The 13241-nt window shown below is 41.9% G+C and overlaps 1 protein-coding gene across 5 annotated transcripts in view; it reads left to right on the top strand.

The window, feature by feature from the left end:
• The window catches only part of CACNA2D3 (calcium voltage-gated channel auxiliary subunit alpha2delta 3), a 784865-nt gene that overhangs the window by 350131 nt on the left and 421493 nt on the right, over positions 1-13241 (top strand). For 4 of the 5 annotated variants that reach the window (XM_060307836.1, XM_060307834.1, XM_060307835.1 and 1 more), the window contains exons 6-8: positions 3478-3609; positions 9280-9340; positions 9435-9585. In XM_060307836.1, the coding sequence (XP_060163819.1) occupies positions 3478-3609; positions 9280-9340; positions 9435-9585 (344 nt within the window). The remainder of the gene's footprint in view (positions 1-3477; positions 3610-9279; positions 9341-9434; positions 9586-13241) is intronic. The other variant, XM_060307837.1, reaches the window with a different exon arrangement.

Genomic DNA, 13241 nt, shown 5'->3' with positions numbered 1-13241 from the left:
AAATTGCAAATTGATCAGAAAGGTGGTATGGGACTCTTACTCTCTAAACTTCTGCTAGTAGTCTGTTTTACTAAAAGCTGAACGTCTGATAAATTTTTGACTGGCATTGGAGGTAATTTAATCTCTCAGAAGGTAGAGGAAACAGGAGGAAGAATTGCTATTCCTGGACTTGATATTGACCAATATGAATCATAAGTTGATGCAGAATGGACAGGAACATTGGGAAAATGACCATGTTATGTGGAGTTCACTTTATTGAGCAGAGAGGCTGGGCATTGACACAACACTAAACATTAGGGGAAATGATTTTAGTCCAGTTTGTTGCACTACAGGTAGGACCCATTGAAAGAGGTCAGGAAGAATTGTAAGCTCATAAAATTACAATGCAGTCGTGAAAATCTGAATTGTTCCCATAAAGAAGAAAAGGGAGAAGGCCTTTAAACATCCTTCACCAGGAAAAAGGCCTGCATCTATTAAACTCAGATTTTAAAAATAGTACATTAACAACCATAGAATATGGGTATATTGTATAGGATAATTAAGATAGTATGAGTACATGTAATGGGTTGAATAGTGGCCTCTAAAGGATATGTCCAAGTCCTAACCTCCAGTACATCCTTCAAATGTGACCTTATTTAGAAATCGAGTCTTTGCAGATGTAATTAAGCTAAAGATTTTGAGATGAGCTCATGTTGAATTTAGGGTGGACTCCAAATCCAGTGACTGGTTTTCTTAAAGAAAAAAGAGAGGGAGACTTGACACAGAGACCCACAGAGGCCAAGTGAAGATGGAGGCAGAAATCGGAATGATGTGTTTATAAGGCAAGAAACGTCAAGGGTTGCTGGCGACCACCGGAAGCTAGGAGAGAGGCATGGAACAGATTCTCCCTCAGAGCCTCCAGAAGGAACCAATCTTGCTAACACCTTGATTTTGAACTTTTGGCCTCTAGAATACATTTCTGTTATTTTAAGCCCCCACCCCCACCCCAATTTGTGGTAATTTCTTACAGCAGCCACGTGAAGCTAATACAGTCCGTTAAACCCCTTAGATTATTTTAACTAGACCATATTTTTTAGTGATTCTACTTCCCTTATTCATCATACCCTGGGAAAACCAAAGCCTTCTGTTCTTAAAGAGACATAATTTCAGAGCAAGATGTGGTATCCAAATGAAGTGGATGAAATGATCCTCAGGCACTACAGTTCTTTTTCAATTTCTGAAGGTGCTCACAGTTCGCAGAGGGAGGAACAATCTTAGGTTAGTAGGGCCATCTGGAGATACTACCCCCAGAGAAATCATGCTCAAGAAAAAAGAATTGTCTAACTGGAAACTGGTGAACTCCTTAACATGTTGAGACAGGGAGCCCGTGAAATGGAATTTTCGCTTCTAATTGTGGAAGGTTTTTATAATTGAAGTTATTGATGGAAGCGGCAAGAACCGTGGATTTTTCACTGTCATTATTGTATTTGCACCTTCGTGGATTAATTTAAGTGGCTTCCGTAGCAAGGAGTGAGTCACAGTAATTATTGTAAAGCCTGGACAGGAACAATAAAGAACTCCATTTTCCAGGATGGTGAGGATAGTCTTAACTCAAAATTACTTTACAGGAAAGAGTTGACTTGATCATTTTCACTCTCCCAGTCTATGATGTGGTTTATTATAGTTTACAAGAGTTAGAGCATTTGCCCTTGAGATGACAGTTAGAATCCCGCTTGCCTGTTGCATCCGTGTAAGTGGTCTGAAAGAATGAGACAGGCTGGAGGTAAGACAGTAAGACAAGGCGCCATGTCTGTCCACTGGGTCAGGCGTCATATCGCGGCTCTGTCTCATCCTCCACATCTTGTGGGCAGCCAGCTGGCAAAGGGCACGCAGCGAGGAGGAGTGGCTAGCACAGTGCCAACAGTGAGTTTCCTTGCAGTGTACCTAATTTACATAAGCATTTCTAGAGTTACTTTTTTCGTTGGCTTGCTGTGCAACGTATGGGCTAGACTGAGGGAATCTGTCCCCGTACCCGCTGTCTGTGTAGTATGGAGGGATCTTTGGAATGAGGACGCCACAGTGGGGTTACTGTGATTCACAGTTCCACAGGGAATTCTGGTGAGGGTGCTGGACTCCAGGGGATTGGACTAAGCTCCCTTGATGACTTTGTGAATGCCTATGGCCATTAGTCCCTTTCTGCCAATGTGTTTTACCTTCCAAACAAGCCAAATTATTGGGTATTATTATCCCCATTTTACAAATAAGGAAATCACAGATAAGAGGCTTTGCCATTTGCTAGTTGGGTGTTTTAGGAAAGAACCTGACCTCCTGGTTCTCCGTTTCCACTTGTATAGCATGGAGAACAACAGTGGACCTGCTGTGGAGGGCTGTGGTGGGGGTGACAGGAGTGAAGATGAGCACAGTGCCTGCCTTGCAGGAAGGACTCAACAAAGGTTTCTCCTCCTCCTCCTCTTCCTAACTATTAACATGCTCATCCTATTGTCATCCTTACCCTCATCATACTGGGACTGGACAATTATCTATACTCTTGCAACAAAATTTTGCTGAGTGTTGCATTATTTTGAAACAGGATCTTCCAAGGTTAAAAAAAAGTGGACAGTTAAAGAGTATCCTCAGTGATCCACCATGCTTTGATCAGTATGCAAGAAGTATATATTTTCTGTCTTTGTCTTCACTCTTAATTCTCATCTGTGGACAAAAGACAAGGGGTTATCTTTGGGCTCCCAAGGGTGAGGAAAAGACATTTGCTCATGGGATGACAGGGCAGAAGAGTAGATAGTTGTCTGGAATTGGAGAACAGCCTTTTATTCATCAGTCCATCCATCCATCCATTCATCCATTCATCTCTTTATCCATCCATACATTTTTGGAGTTTCTGCCACGTGCTGGTCAAAGGTGTGCAGCAGGAGATCAAAGCAAGATTGTTCCTGCCCTTATGGAGCTCATAATCTGCTGAACAAAAGAGGTAGAGAGATTTAGTTATGTAATTCCAATTTACTTATTTATTTATTTTTAAAGCAGACTTTAAAGTTAGAGGTGGAGAGAATTGGAACAGGGCTGCGTTGGCTGAGGTGACTGCAGTGACAGAAAACACATTTTTCCTGTTTTCAATGCTGAGTTCTGACTCAGGAGCCGAAAAGTGGAACAGAATGCTAAGAAAGTCTCTCTTTGCTTTCTCTGAACTATTTGCTCAGCCAGATTGAAAGTAACCCAAAAAGGGATGTGCCTTTCAAGTAAGGAGTCATCAGTAGAGTCTCCTGGGTGGCTTAGAGGGCTCAGGCAGGATGGAGAAACTCTAATGTACATAAAGCTGGAATTCCCAGGAGCTAAACATTTCGGGAGCTATGACTTTCTTCACAGCTTCCTGCAGAATGGGCCCCATGGTGATATCTGCCAGCTACGTGGGATGCCAGCTGGGGTTCTGTTTCACTTTGGTTTGTAACATTCCTCTTCTCTCTCCCCGCCTTTTTTCCCCAGATCCAGCAATTGTCAATGGGGTTTATTGGTCCGAGTCCCTAAACAAAGTTTTTGTAGATAACTTTGATCGTGACCCGAGTCTCATATGGCAGTACTTTGGAAGTGCAAAGGGCTTTTTTAGGCAGTATCCAGGTGAGTATCCCTGCATTGAGAATTATGATTCAAGTTACTGATCCTGTGATATTTTCCCTTAGGGTTAAGGGTTAACAATTTTTTCCCTTCCCTTAGAAGAAAATGAAAGATTAAGTTCAAATCTATTAAATCTCTTGTGAGGATACAGGACAGGAATGCAGTGTGGCATCTGCATACATGTGCACACCCACATTTGGATCTACGTGTGGTTTCAGCATCTTCCTCAATAGAATTATTCATAGAGCTGCCACCTAAAGTGAGGTATTGGAGTGTGAAATGTATCATTTCATCTTTCTGGACAAGAGATTGCTTTTATTACTATTACTACTATTACTATTATTGTTGTTATTATTACCAGGGAAAGGAGTAATCCATAATGGGCTGAGTTAAATTCTGACTGAAAAATGTAAGAAATGGAAACATTTGAGCTTAGGTTTCCCTACTCTAAAGCTGACTGCTCCTGAAAGGAGAGGTTGAAATGGCCAAAGCACTACTGACGTCAGTGCCACCAAGAGCACCCTCAAATGAATATGTTTGTCAGAGTTTGTCCATCGTGGCTTTGGAACAAGTGTTCCTTCTAGGGTCTTCCCAGGCCTCTGCTTTGCAACAGGAATTTAATTCTGGCTTGGTTTGAATTGTAATTAAAAAAGGAAGTTTTAATTTTGCTTACAAGTTGTGAAAACAGGACTCGAGGCTGCAATTGTGCCAACATCACAGCTGTGGAAATTAACAAGCTCAACCTAAAAGAAGGAAAAAAACGCCCTGCATAATCTTGGAGCAATTAAGTGGAGTCTTTTATGTTTTCATTAAGTAAGCCTAGGCACCTGATGTCTTCCCACTTTGAGGCACAGAGACTGCCAGCCTGTGCCTTCAGGAGTTGTTTGCCCTGCACTTAGCATCTGTCCCCTGAGACTTGCCTGCCGAGTGCCTGCTTTGCCAGATTTTTCAACATTTCCCGAGAGCTGTGTTCAGCAGGGCATGCATGGTTCCTCCTGGAGCTCACAGAAATTTAAACAATAAGCATTCTATTAAAGATAACATTATAATAAACAGTGGTCTATTAAAGTTCTAGTGTCACCAAATTGCAGTCTGCTTTGATACACTCAACGGAGAGTAAATTTAATGCAGATGTTGTGAAAATAGAGCATGGTGGGGGGCTGATCCATCAGGGAAGCCACAAGGACATCTTACCACGTGGCATTTGGATGAAGGTGGAGCAAATAAGAAGAAACCACAGATCATCTGTTGTCTCCACCAGCAGGAAGTCTTCAAACTAAATTGAAAGTTTCAAATTTAAAATCTGATAATAGAGATGTATTAGTCATCTCGGGCTGCCATAACAAAACTCCACAGACTCGGTGGTTTAAACAACAGACATTTATTTCTCATTGTTCTAGAGGCTGGGAAGACCAAGATCAAGGTGCTGGCAGATATGGTTCTTGGTGAGACCCCTCTTTCTGGCTTGCAGACGGCTGCCTTCTTCCTGTGTCCTCACATGGGAGAGAAAGGAAGCTCTGGTGTTTCTTACTCTTCCTGGAAGGGCACTAATCCCATCATGGGGGTTCTACTCTCATGACCTCATCTAAACCTAATTGCCTCGCAAAGAAAATTACCTCTCAATACCAGAACATAGGGTTCTTCAACCTATGAATGTTGGTGGGACACAAACATTCAGTCCATAACAAAAGAAAATTCTCATAAAGCGTTTCTCTAATTGGAGAGATTAATTTATGTACAAGATTTTTATCAGTCAGAATCAGAATAGTTGACTCAGAAATGCTTACAGTTCTTTTTTGATATTGGTGGCAGAATTTTGACTTTGTAAAATTTCTGCATATTTTCTTTGTGAATAAAGACATAGGTCACAGTCCTCCAAAGGGCTTCACTGCCCTGATACGTGTCAGTGCTCACTCAGTGCTTGGTTCTGAACAGAGTACACCTCTTGTTTCTTGGACATAAAATGATTGTTAGATGAGGGATCCATGGGCTTTTTTTGCTAGGATTTTTTTTTTTTCTTTTTAGGATGCTTCTTTTCATGTTTAGAGTGGTACAATAGTATGAATCAGTGCTAAGTATAAATGTCGTAAGCAGAAGGGAAGTTCCTTCATTCTTACATAAGTGTGTCCTGAGTTCTTGCTTTGTTCCAAGCCCTGTGTGGGGCCCTGAGGATAAAATGGTGAGCTAAGCGGAAAAGGTCACTGCCCTCGCGAAGCTCCCTCTTGTGGGGAAGTGCATTCGTTAGAGATTTTGGTTGCCAGTGGCAGAGACCCAGTTCCAGCCAGCGCCAGCAGGGAACACATTCATTGAATCACCTGACTTTCAGATGATGCTGAGTTAGGCTCTGCTCTGTTGGCCCTACTCTTCATTTTCATGTGCCAAGAAGATTATGAAGACATATGTTGCCTTAGATGAAATTAATTTCCCTCCAATATTAGTTTATAATGCCTTTGGGAGAGAAACAATAGTATATAGGAATATTGTACAATATTTTACATCTAATCAGATTTGAGCATTTGAGTCTGCAGTAGAGATTTTGACATTATTTTCAGTTTCACCTGTGGATATGCTGAATGTTCTAGGGACCTTGTCTTGTGAAAGCTGAGGAAGGCAGGCCGAGGAAGGCAGGGCAGGCATCACTGATGCTGGTCCTGAAGTCTGGAGTGCCGCCGAGAGAAGGCTGAATGGCAGTGAAAGCTGCTGCTGAACTGCACTGTTCCTTTTATCTTGAGAGTCATGCCCCAGCCAGCCTGGAGGGATCCCATGAGGCATTTGACACTTCCAGAAATGATATGGCTCCTGAGGGTACTCCTTGGTTAAGTGACAGTTCCTTGGATCTCAGAGATTTAAGATGAACCAACTATTATTTCTCTGGGATTTGATTACTTGAACATTTTCAAAATATCTGTGTGTACAAAAAAGTACATACTAAAATGCTGAAATGTCCTAGGAGAGACAGTACCATCTGGGACAGGGTTTCCTGAAGGTTGTCTCCTAAATCATTTTGTTGTGAGATTCTTGGGAAAGGAAGGGCTCAATGGTCAGATTAGTTTGGTAAATGCTGCCTCTTGCTGCCCCAGCAGCAGAGGTTCAAGATGAACATAAGCAGATTAAAGGCCCTCAGATGTTCCTCCCATGGCATGGAAACCAGTTTTACTTTTATACACTTAACTGACACTAAGATACAGTAAATTCTCATGGAACCTCCTTATACTGCCTGTGTAAGGAAGAGAATGGTGGCATGGGATTTGGGAGATCAAGTCCCAGTCCTAACTAGAAATCTCAGGAAAATCTGTTGAACTTTGAGAGCCTTGGAGTCCCTGCTATGAAATGAAGATTTGGGCCCAAAGGTTAGGTGTGGGTGAGATGATCCTCCAGGGCCCATACAACCCTGTCTTTGAGTCAAAGTGTGACCTTTATTGTTATATCCAGGGCAGCTGTGCCTAGAACTGTGTTGAGGTACTGTCTTCATCCTCTTAGTATGTACCTCCTGTCCTGACCAGGAAGGGCGTGGGCCTCCTGGTTCCTGCTGTCACCCAGGCTCTTTCCTTGCTATAGACATCCTCTCTGCACAGCCACACCAGCCTTCCTTCAGCTCCTTGAACTTGACATGCTCTTCTCATACCTTGGCAAACATGGTTCTCTGTGCCCGGGGGTAATCCTCTTTACCCTGTGGCCACCCCTCACTTTTGTTTTACAAGTCCTACGCTTCTTACATGTAGTGGGTTGAATAGCGTCCCTCCAAATTCATGTCCACCTGGAGCCTCAGATGTGAACTTTCATGGAAATAGATCTAATATAGCTGGGATGTGATCATACTGGATTAGGATTAAATCCAATGTAACTGGTGTCCTTATGAGAAGGGAGGACATACAGACACAGAGGGAAGACAGCCACGTGAAGATGGAGTAAGAAATTGGAAAGATGAGCTACAAGTCAAGGAACACCAAGCATTGCTGGGAGCCACCAGAAACTAAGAAGAGGCAAGGAAGGATTCTTTCCCTAGAGCCTTTTTGAAAAGCACCAAGTTTCAGCAGTGCATGGGTGGAGTTACAAGCCCATTTGCAGGGAAAGGACCTCAATCCAAAAGGAGAGCATTGAGTGTCATTAATTCCTTCTTCCTAGGCCCTGGCCTAAATGCTAGGACAGTAAAACAGAATTGCATGTTTTCTCCCCCAGTGGAGCACATGGTGATAAGGCTGTGATGGAGGAAGGGTGGCAGAGTACGGGTGAGGTGGAGGATGATCAGATATGGTTGTGGTCTAAAAACACTGGCCACAATTCAACTCAAAGAATGTCCACTGAATGTCTACCATGCATCAACACATTAAAAAAAATTCTCTTTATTTGGACTCAAACCAGTTCTTTGTGGAATTACACATTGGAACATTACCTAGCCTCACTATATATATAATTTCATTATGTGTGAAGACTGTCATCCTAGCTGTACTTGGCTTTATACAAATGTAGTATGTCAGATGTTTTTAAAATAAATTGCATTCTTCTCCTTTAGTGTACAATATATTATGTCACTTTTATTTTATCTTCATTACCTAATAACCTTCAATTGGCAATGGCTTCTCATACTTCTGTTTTCCAATTTGTTACAGAGAACTTTTAAATTAGGTCCATTTGCACGTGGGAAATGTAGGTACAAGGAGGACAAAACAAAATGACTCTTTGGTTTACAAGCTGCCATCTCATGATTATCTCTGGAATAATTTAGTGATGTTATCTTAAGCACGTGCCTATTATTGGCCCAGTGTGGTCCAGAAAACTGACCCTTATTAATTGGAAAGGAGAATCTCAATGCTACAAAGTCAGGATTTTCTGCTGTGAAAATAGTTTTTCTGTTTTATTTTCTTAACTCCAAAATCTGTGTTTCTAATCCTCCATCCCTGAGCAGTACTGATGGTTGAAAACAATGATTTTCTATCTTATTTTTAGGCAGCAAACCCTTTTCTTTTTAAACGAAAGTTTATTCATAAAGATTAAGTTGTAAATAGAGCATGTGAACCTTGGACATATCCTGACCAGTCTGCAAGCCATGAGACTAAGGATGTTGGATCCCATTTTACGTAAGGAGAAAAACCCCCAGGCTTCAAAGACTGAAATTGAAATTTTATTATGCAGTATAGTTAGGGCCATTTTATTTCATTTCAGTGTAGAAGGCCAAGACAAAACAGAACTGAAAAGAGAACAGACTTGTGTATATTCTGAGATGGAAACATTGAATGCTTTCTACCCCCCGTGCCCTAGACATATACCTATCTGGGTCCAGGGACGGGGCCTGACCCTGCCCAGAGATCCATGAATGATGCAGCCAGGTCCAGCAACTTGAAGGACAGTGAGAAATGACCTTGGCTAACTTTATCATTAGCCATGGGAAGGGGCTGGAGTCATGTCCTTTCTTGATGGACAGTGGGTTACTAAAGATGTCACCACTCTCTAGCAGATCTTGGAGTGCCTGAGCTAAGGCCGTGTTTGCTATGGCGTTCCAGCCCTAAAGCACCTTCCCAGAGTTGGTGATGGAACATGTGATGAGCTCCAGGGTCGGTGTTTGCATGTGATTTTTCACCCTGTTCATTCAATCAGCAAAGCAGAGCAGCCTTGAAATGCTGTGAATAAATATTTGAAGTTTCTGGGTTTCTTATAACTCCATTTTTCTTCTAGGGATTAAATGGGAACCAGATGAGAATGGAGTCATTGCCTTTGACTGCAGGAACCGAAAATGGTAGGAAACGGTCAAACCTCTTAGTTATTTTTTAAAAGAGGAAACTTGCCTAGAGATTCAGGATTCATTTTTACTTAATTTTCCTCTGATCTAGGTACATCCAGGCAGCGACTTCTCCGAAAGACGTGGTCATTTTAGTGGATGTCAGTGGCAGCATGAAAGGGCTCCGTCTGACGATTGCAAAGCAAACAGTCTCATCTATTTTGGATACGCTGGGGGATGACGACTTCTTCAACATAATTGCCGTAATTGCAGCTGTTTTGTACTTTCTTTGCACTTTGAGTTCATGTGATCTTTTATCAGCAAGCAGTTAACATTCTTATTGCTTTTGTATACATAGCATTAGATGCCCTAGGATGAGGTCTCATTAGTCCCACGTGAGTTCACTGAATCGTGGTACTGGAGGGATTTCAGTCACTGGGAAAGCAGTTGAGCACATTTTTTCTCACCTAGCTCTCAGGCACTATTATCTGGAAGAGTAGCACCAGATTTAGTTTTCCTGGAGAACCAACCCTTTCAGAACCTTGGGGAATTAGACCTAGCGAGATTTCCCTTAAACTACTAGATTTTCTCATGTGGAGATTAATTTTAAGCTAGGTTAGTCTGATGACAATGATAGTAATAGTAATCATGATGGTAAGACAACAAAAATGTAGAGAGCAGTTTAAGGCTCATAGGGTACTTTATCTCAGCTTCAGAAACAAAAGTGGCATTTATTAAGTGCCTACTGTGTGCCATTTGCCTAATCTTCATATTGGTATCATCTTCGTTCCTCACAGCAGCCCTAGCGTGTAGGGGGTGGTTTTGGCATTTTCTCAAGTGAGGTTGCAGGGATTGAGAGTGTCAGTAACTTGCGGAGGTCACAGAGCTGGGAAGTGGGAGATTCGGGAACCAAGCCCGGGCATGAACACACTGCCTGGGCAGGAGCACTAATTCAGGAGTCCATCTCCAGTTCTTTATCCTCTTCTCCCCCGTTCTCTGGTATAAGTCTCATCATGTTCCTTATTTCCCTCCCACTCTTTTCCAAAGATGATAGCCACAATGAGCCTGGTTGTTTTCCTTGAATACGTAGCTGGGTGCTCCTGTGTGCTGGTCACCTGTGCTTTTCCACATCCCCTCTCTCTGGGACATGGAGTGGCTGCAGCAGGCAGTGGAGGCGGTGTGGTGAGAAGACAGAGCTTGGCTTCAGGGATGGGACTTAGTTTTGAATGCTAATTTGGCCACATACAGTGCCGCGTCTTGGGATGAACCACTTGAGTCTGCCTCTGCCTGCAGCTGTGATGCAGGTGCAGTCACATCATTCCCAGGGTCCCTGCCAGGACAACCAAAGCTGGTACACAGGAGGCCAGTGTTAGGGTATGAAAGAAGGGCTGCTATTTGAAGAATGAGTGGCATGGACATGCTCCAAGAATGCTGTTCCTGTGTCTGCATGGCTTCTCCGGGCCCCTGAGCAGAGTGTGTCATCATGGAACCCTATTTCTGGGCAGCCTTCTGCATGGGCATAACATCCACTTTTTTTTTTATTTTTATTTTTTTATAACATCCACTTTTATTCACTGGGCAGAGGGCATGGGTATTGAAGTGACACTGGGCTTGCAGAGGGGATTGCTTGATTAGTGTCCTGCCAGCTTCTGATGAGACTTGGAGCAAAAAGGCACAACAGCAGGGCACCATGATTTAATAGCTTCAGATTTTAAAAAGCCCTAAAGAAGAAAAGGAAGAGAATAATAAATTCCATGGGAACAGAGGTTGGTCTTGTTTATTCAGTGTACTATCCCCAGTGCCTAGGACAGTACTTGGCAAATAGTAATTTAAATCCTTGTTGAATGAATTATACCAGCAGCTGCTTTCCATGGAGCATCACTGCCAAGTGTCCCAGTGTAGATGATCTCATTGGATATTCACCCGAGCTCTGTACCGCATAGCCTGGAGATAGAGGCACCAGGAGGTAGCAGCTACTGCCTTTAGGTCACACACTCAGAAAAAGTGGCACAGTGAGGACTCAGAAACTGTCCAGGTTCCCCTTGTCCTGTTTCCTGAGCAGAAGTGAAGAAAATATAGTTGAACCACTCAACCATCTTACTGTAAAACTGTATGGCCTCAGGCATAGCTCTTTGAAGGAGATTTTTCAGACAGAACTTTGGGTTTCCAAATCAAGAAAAGTTACTTTAGTTACCAGGCTCATTGTGAATATGCAAACGTGGGCTGATCCTCACACATCCTGAAGCATTTACAGTTAAGAAGCAGCTAATTTGGGACTATCTTTCTTTTTAATCTTTAATTACTCATTACAGAAGTATCAGAAATTTGCATAATAAGAGCTAGCTAATTACATTGTGAATCCTTTATCAGTCAGGATTTATTGTTCTGTTAACAAAACCAATCGATTGAAATAATCTCTGTAAATTCATTAAGATATACAAACAGTGTCAACTCAATAATGAAGAGAGGGTGATTAAGATAATTAAAAGTAGACATGCCAGTTATTATAGAACAGCTAAGGAAAAAAAAATTCTTTTTTACCCCAAATTGGCCCCTTATATAAAGAAACCCATTAGAGGGCCCATTAACCCTCACTGTACATCTGTTTGTTAGTTTTCAACATAAATGATCAGCTTCAAGACTGTTTACATAATTATTTCGACAACTAGAAAGATACTCTGAACTTTTTCATTTGAAGCCTCTATAGTAAAATCATGAACTCTTTTCCCTTAATGGGATCAAATATGTTTGAATTTATATTAAAAGCCTGAGGTCATAAAAGGAACCACTAATTAGCAGTAACTCTAATGTATTGATTGCTTTTAATATAGGCAACATATGTAAAAATTTTAAACAACTCAGAAATGTTCCCATTCCCTTTCCATTTGGCACATATTCTTCCAAATTTTTCTGTATATATATGAACACATATTTTTCCCACAAAAATAGAATCCTATTTTACAGAATATTCAGCAACTTGCTTCTATACTTGTATTGTATCAAGTGTACCTGAAGAACAGAGCATTCCATCCTCTATAGTTGGCATTAATTTTTTAACCAGTCCCCCTTTGCTGGACACTATGCTGTTACTAATCTCTTTTCTACTCAAGAGTGCTACAGTGAATGGACTCATACATATATTTTTGCAGGATTGGGTGTGCTTCTGTTGAATAAACTCTAGAAGTGAAATTGTTGCACCGAAGGAGGGTCTGCACAGAGTTAGGTATTATCAGAATGTCCACTAAGCAGGTTATAATGTTTGCATACTTAGAAACTGTATTAGTCAGCTCCATCTGCCATAACTAAATACCACAGACTGGGTGGCTTAAGCAACAGAAATTTATTTTATCCCAGTTCTAGAGGCTGGAAAGTCCAAAGTCAAGGTCTGGCAGGACTTGGTTTCTGGTGAGAATTCTCTTCGTTGCTTGCACATAGCCACATTCTTGCTGTCTGCTCACGTGACCTTTTCTCCCTGTGCTTATGCAGAAAGAAAGAGAAAGAGGGCAAGCTCTCTCACATCTTCTCTTATCAGGGTACAATCCCATCACAAGAGCCCTACCTTCATGACCTCATCTAACCGTAATTACCTCCCAAAGGCCCCATCTCCAAATACCACCACACTGGGGGTTAAGGGCTTCAACATATGAATTAAGGGGAGGACACAAGCATTCAATCCATAACAACAATATTTTGAGGGTCCTAAATAGTAGATTTGTAATTGACAAGTCTTCATTTGCATTCCCTTGAATTGTCTCTTCCAACCCTAAGTGTGGTTCACCAGTTTTGCCTTGCCAAATTGTGGTGGTGGCTTTTTCCTCCATCTCCTTTTCCTATTTCTACAGTGGCAAAATTGCTCTAGTAATATGATGTACATGTTTCCTCCATCTGTCTAAAATGGTCACTTGCCCCCATCTAGAGG

Source organism: Globicephala melas, chromosome 11 (assembly GCF_963455315.2).
Source record: "Globicephala melas chromosome 11, mGloMel1.2, whole genome shotgun sequence".
Lineage (NCBI taxonomy): Eukaryota > Metazoa > Chordata > Mammalia > Artiodactyla > Delphinidae > Globicephala > Globicephala melas.
The sequence above is the reverse complement of the archived record's forward strand: the minus strand, read 5'-3'. Positions and strand labels throughout refer to the sequence as shown.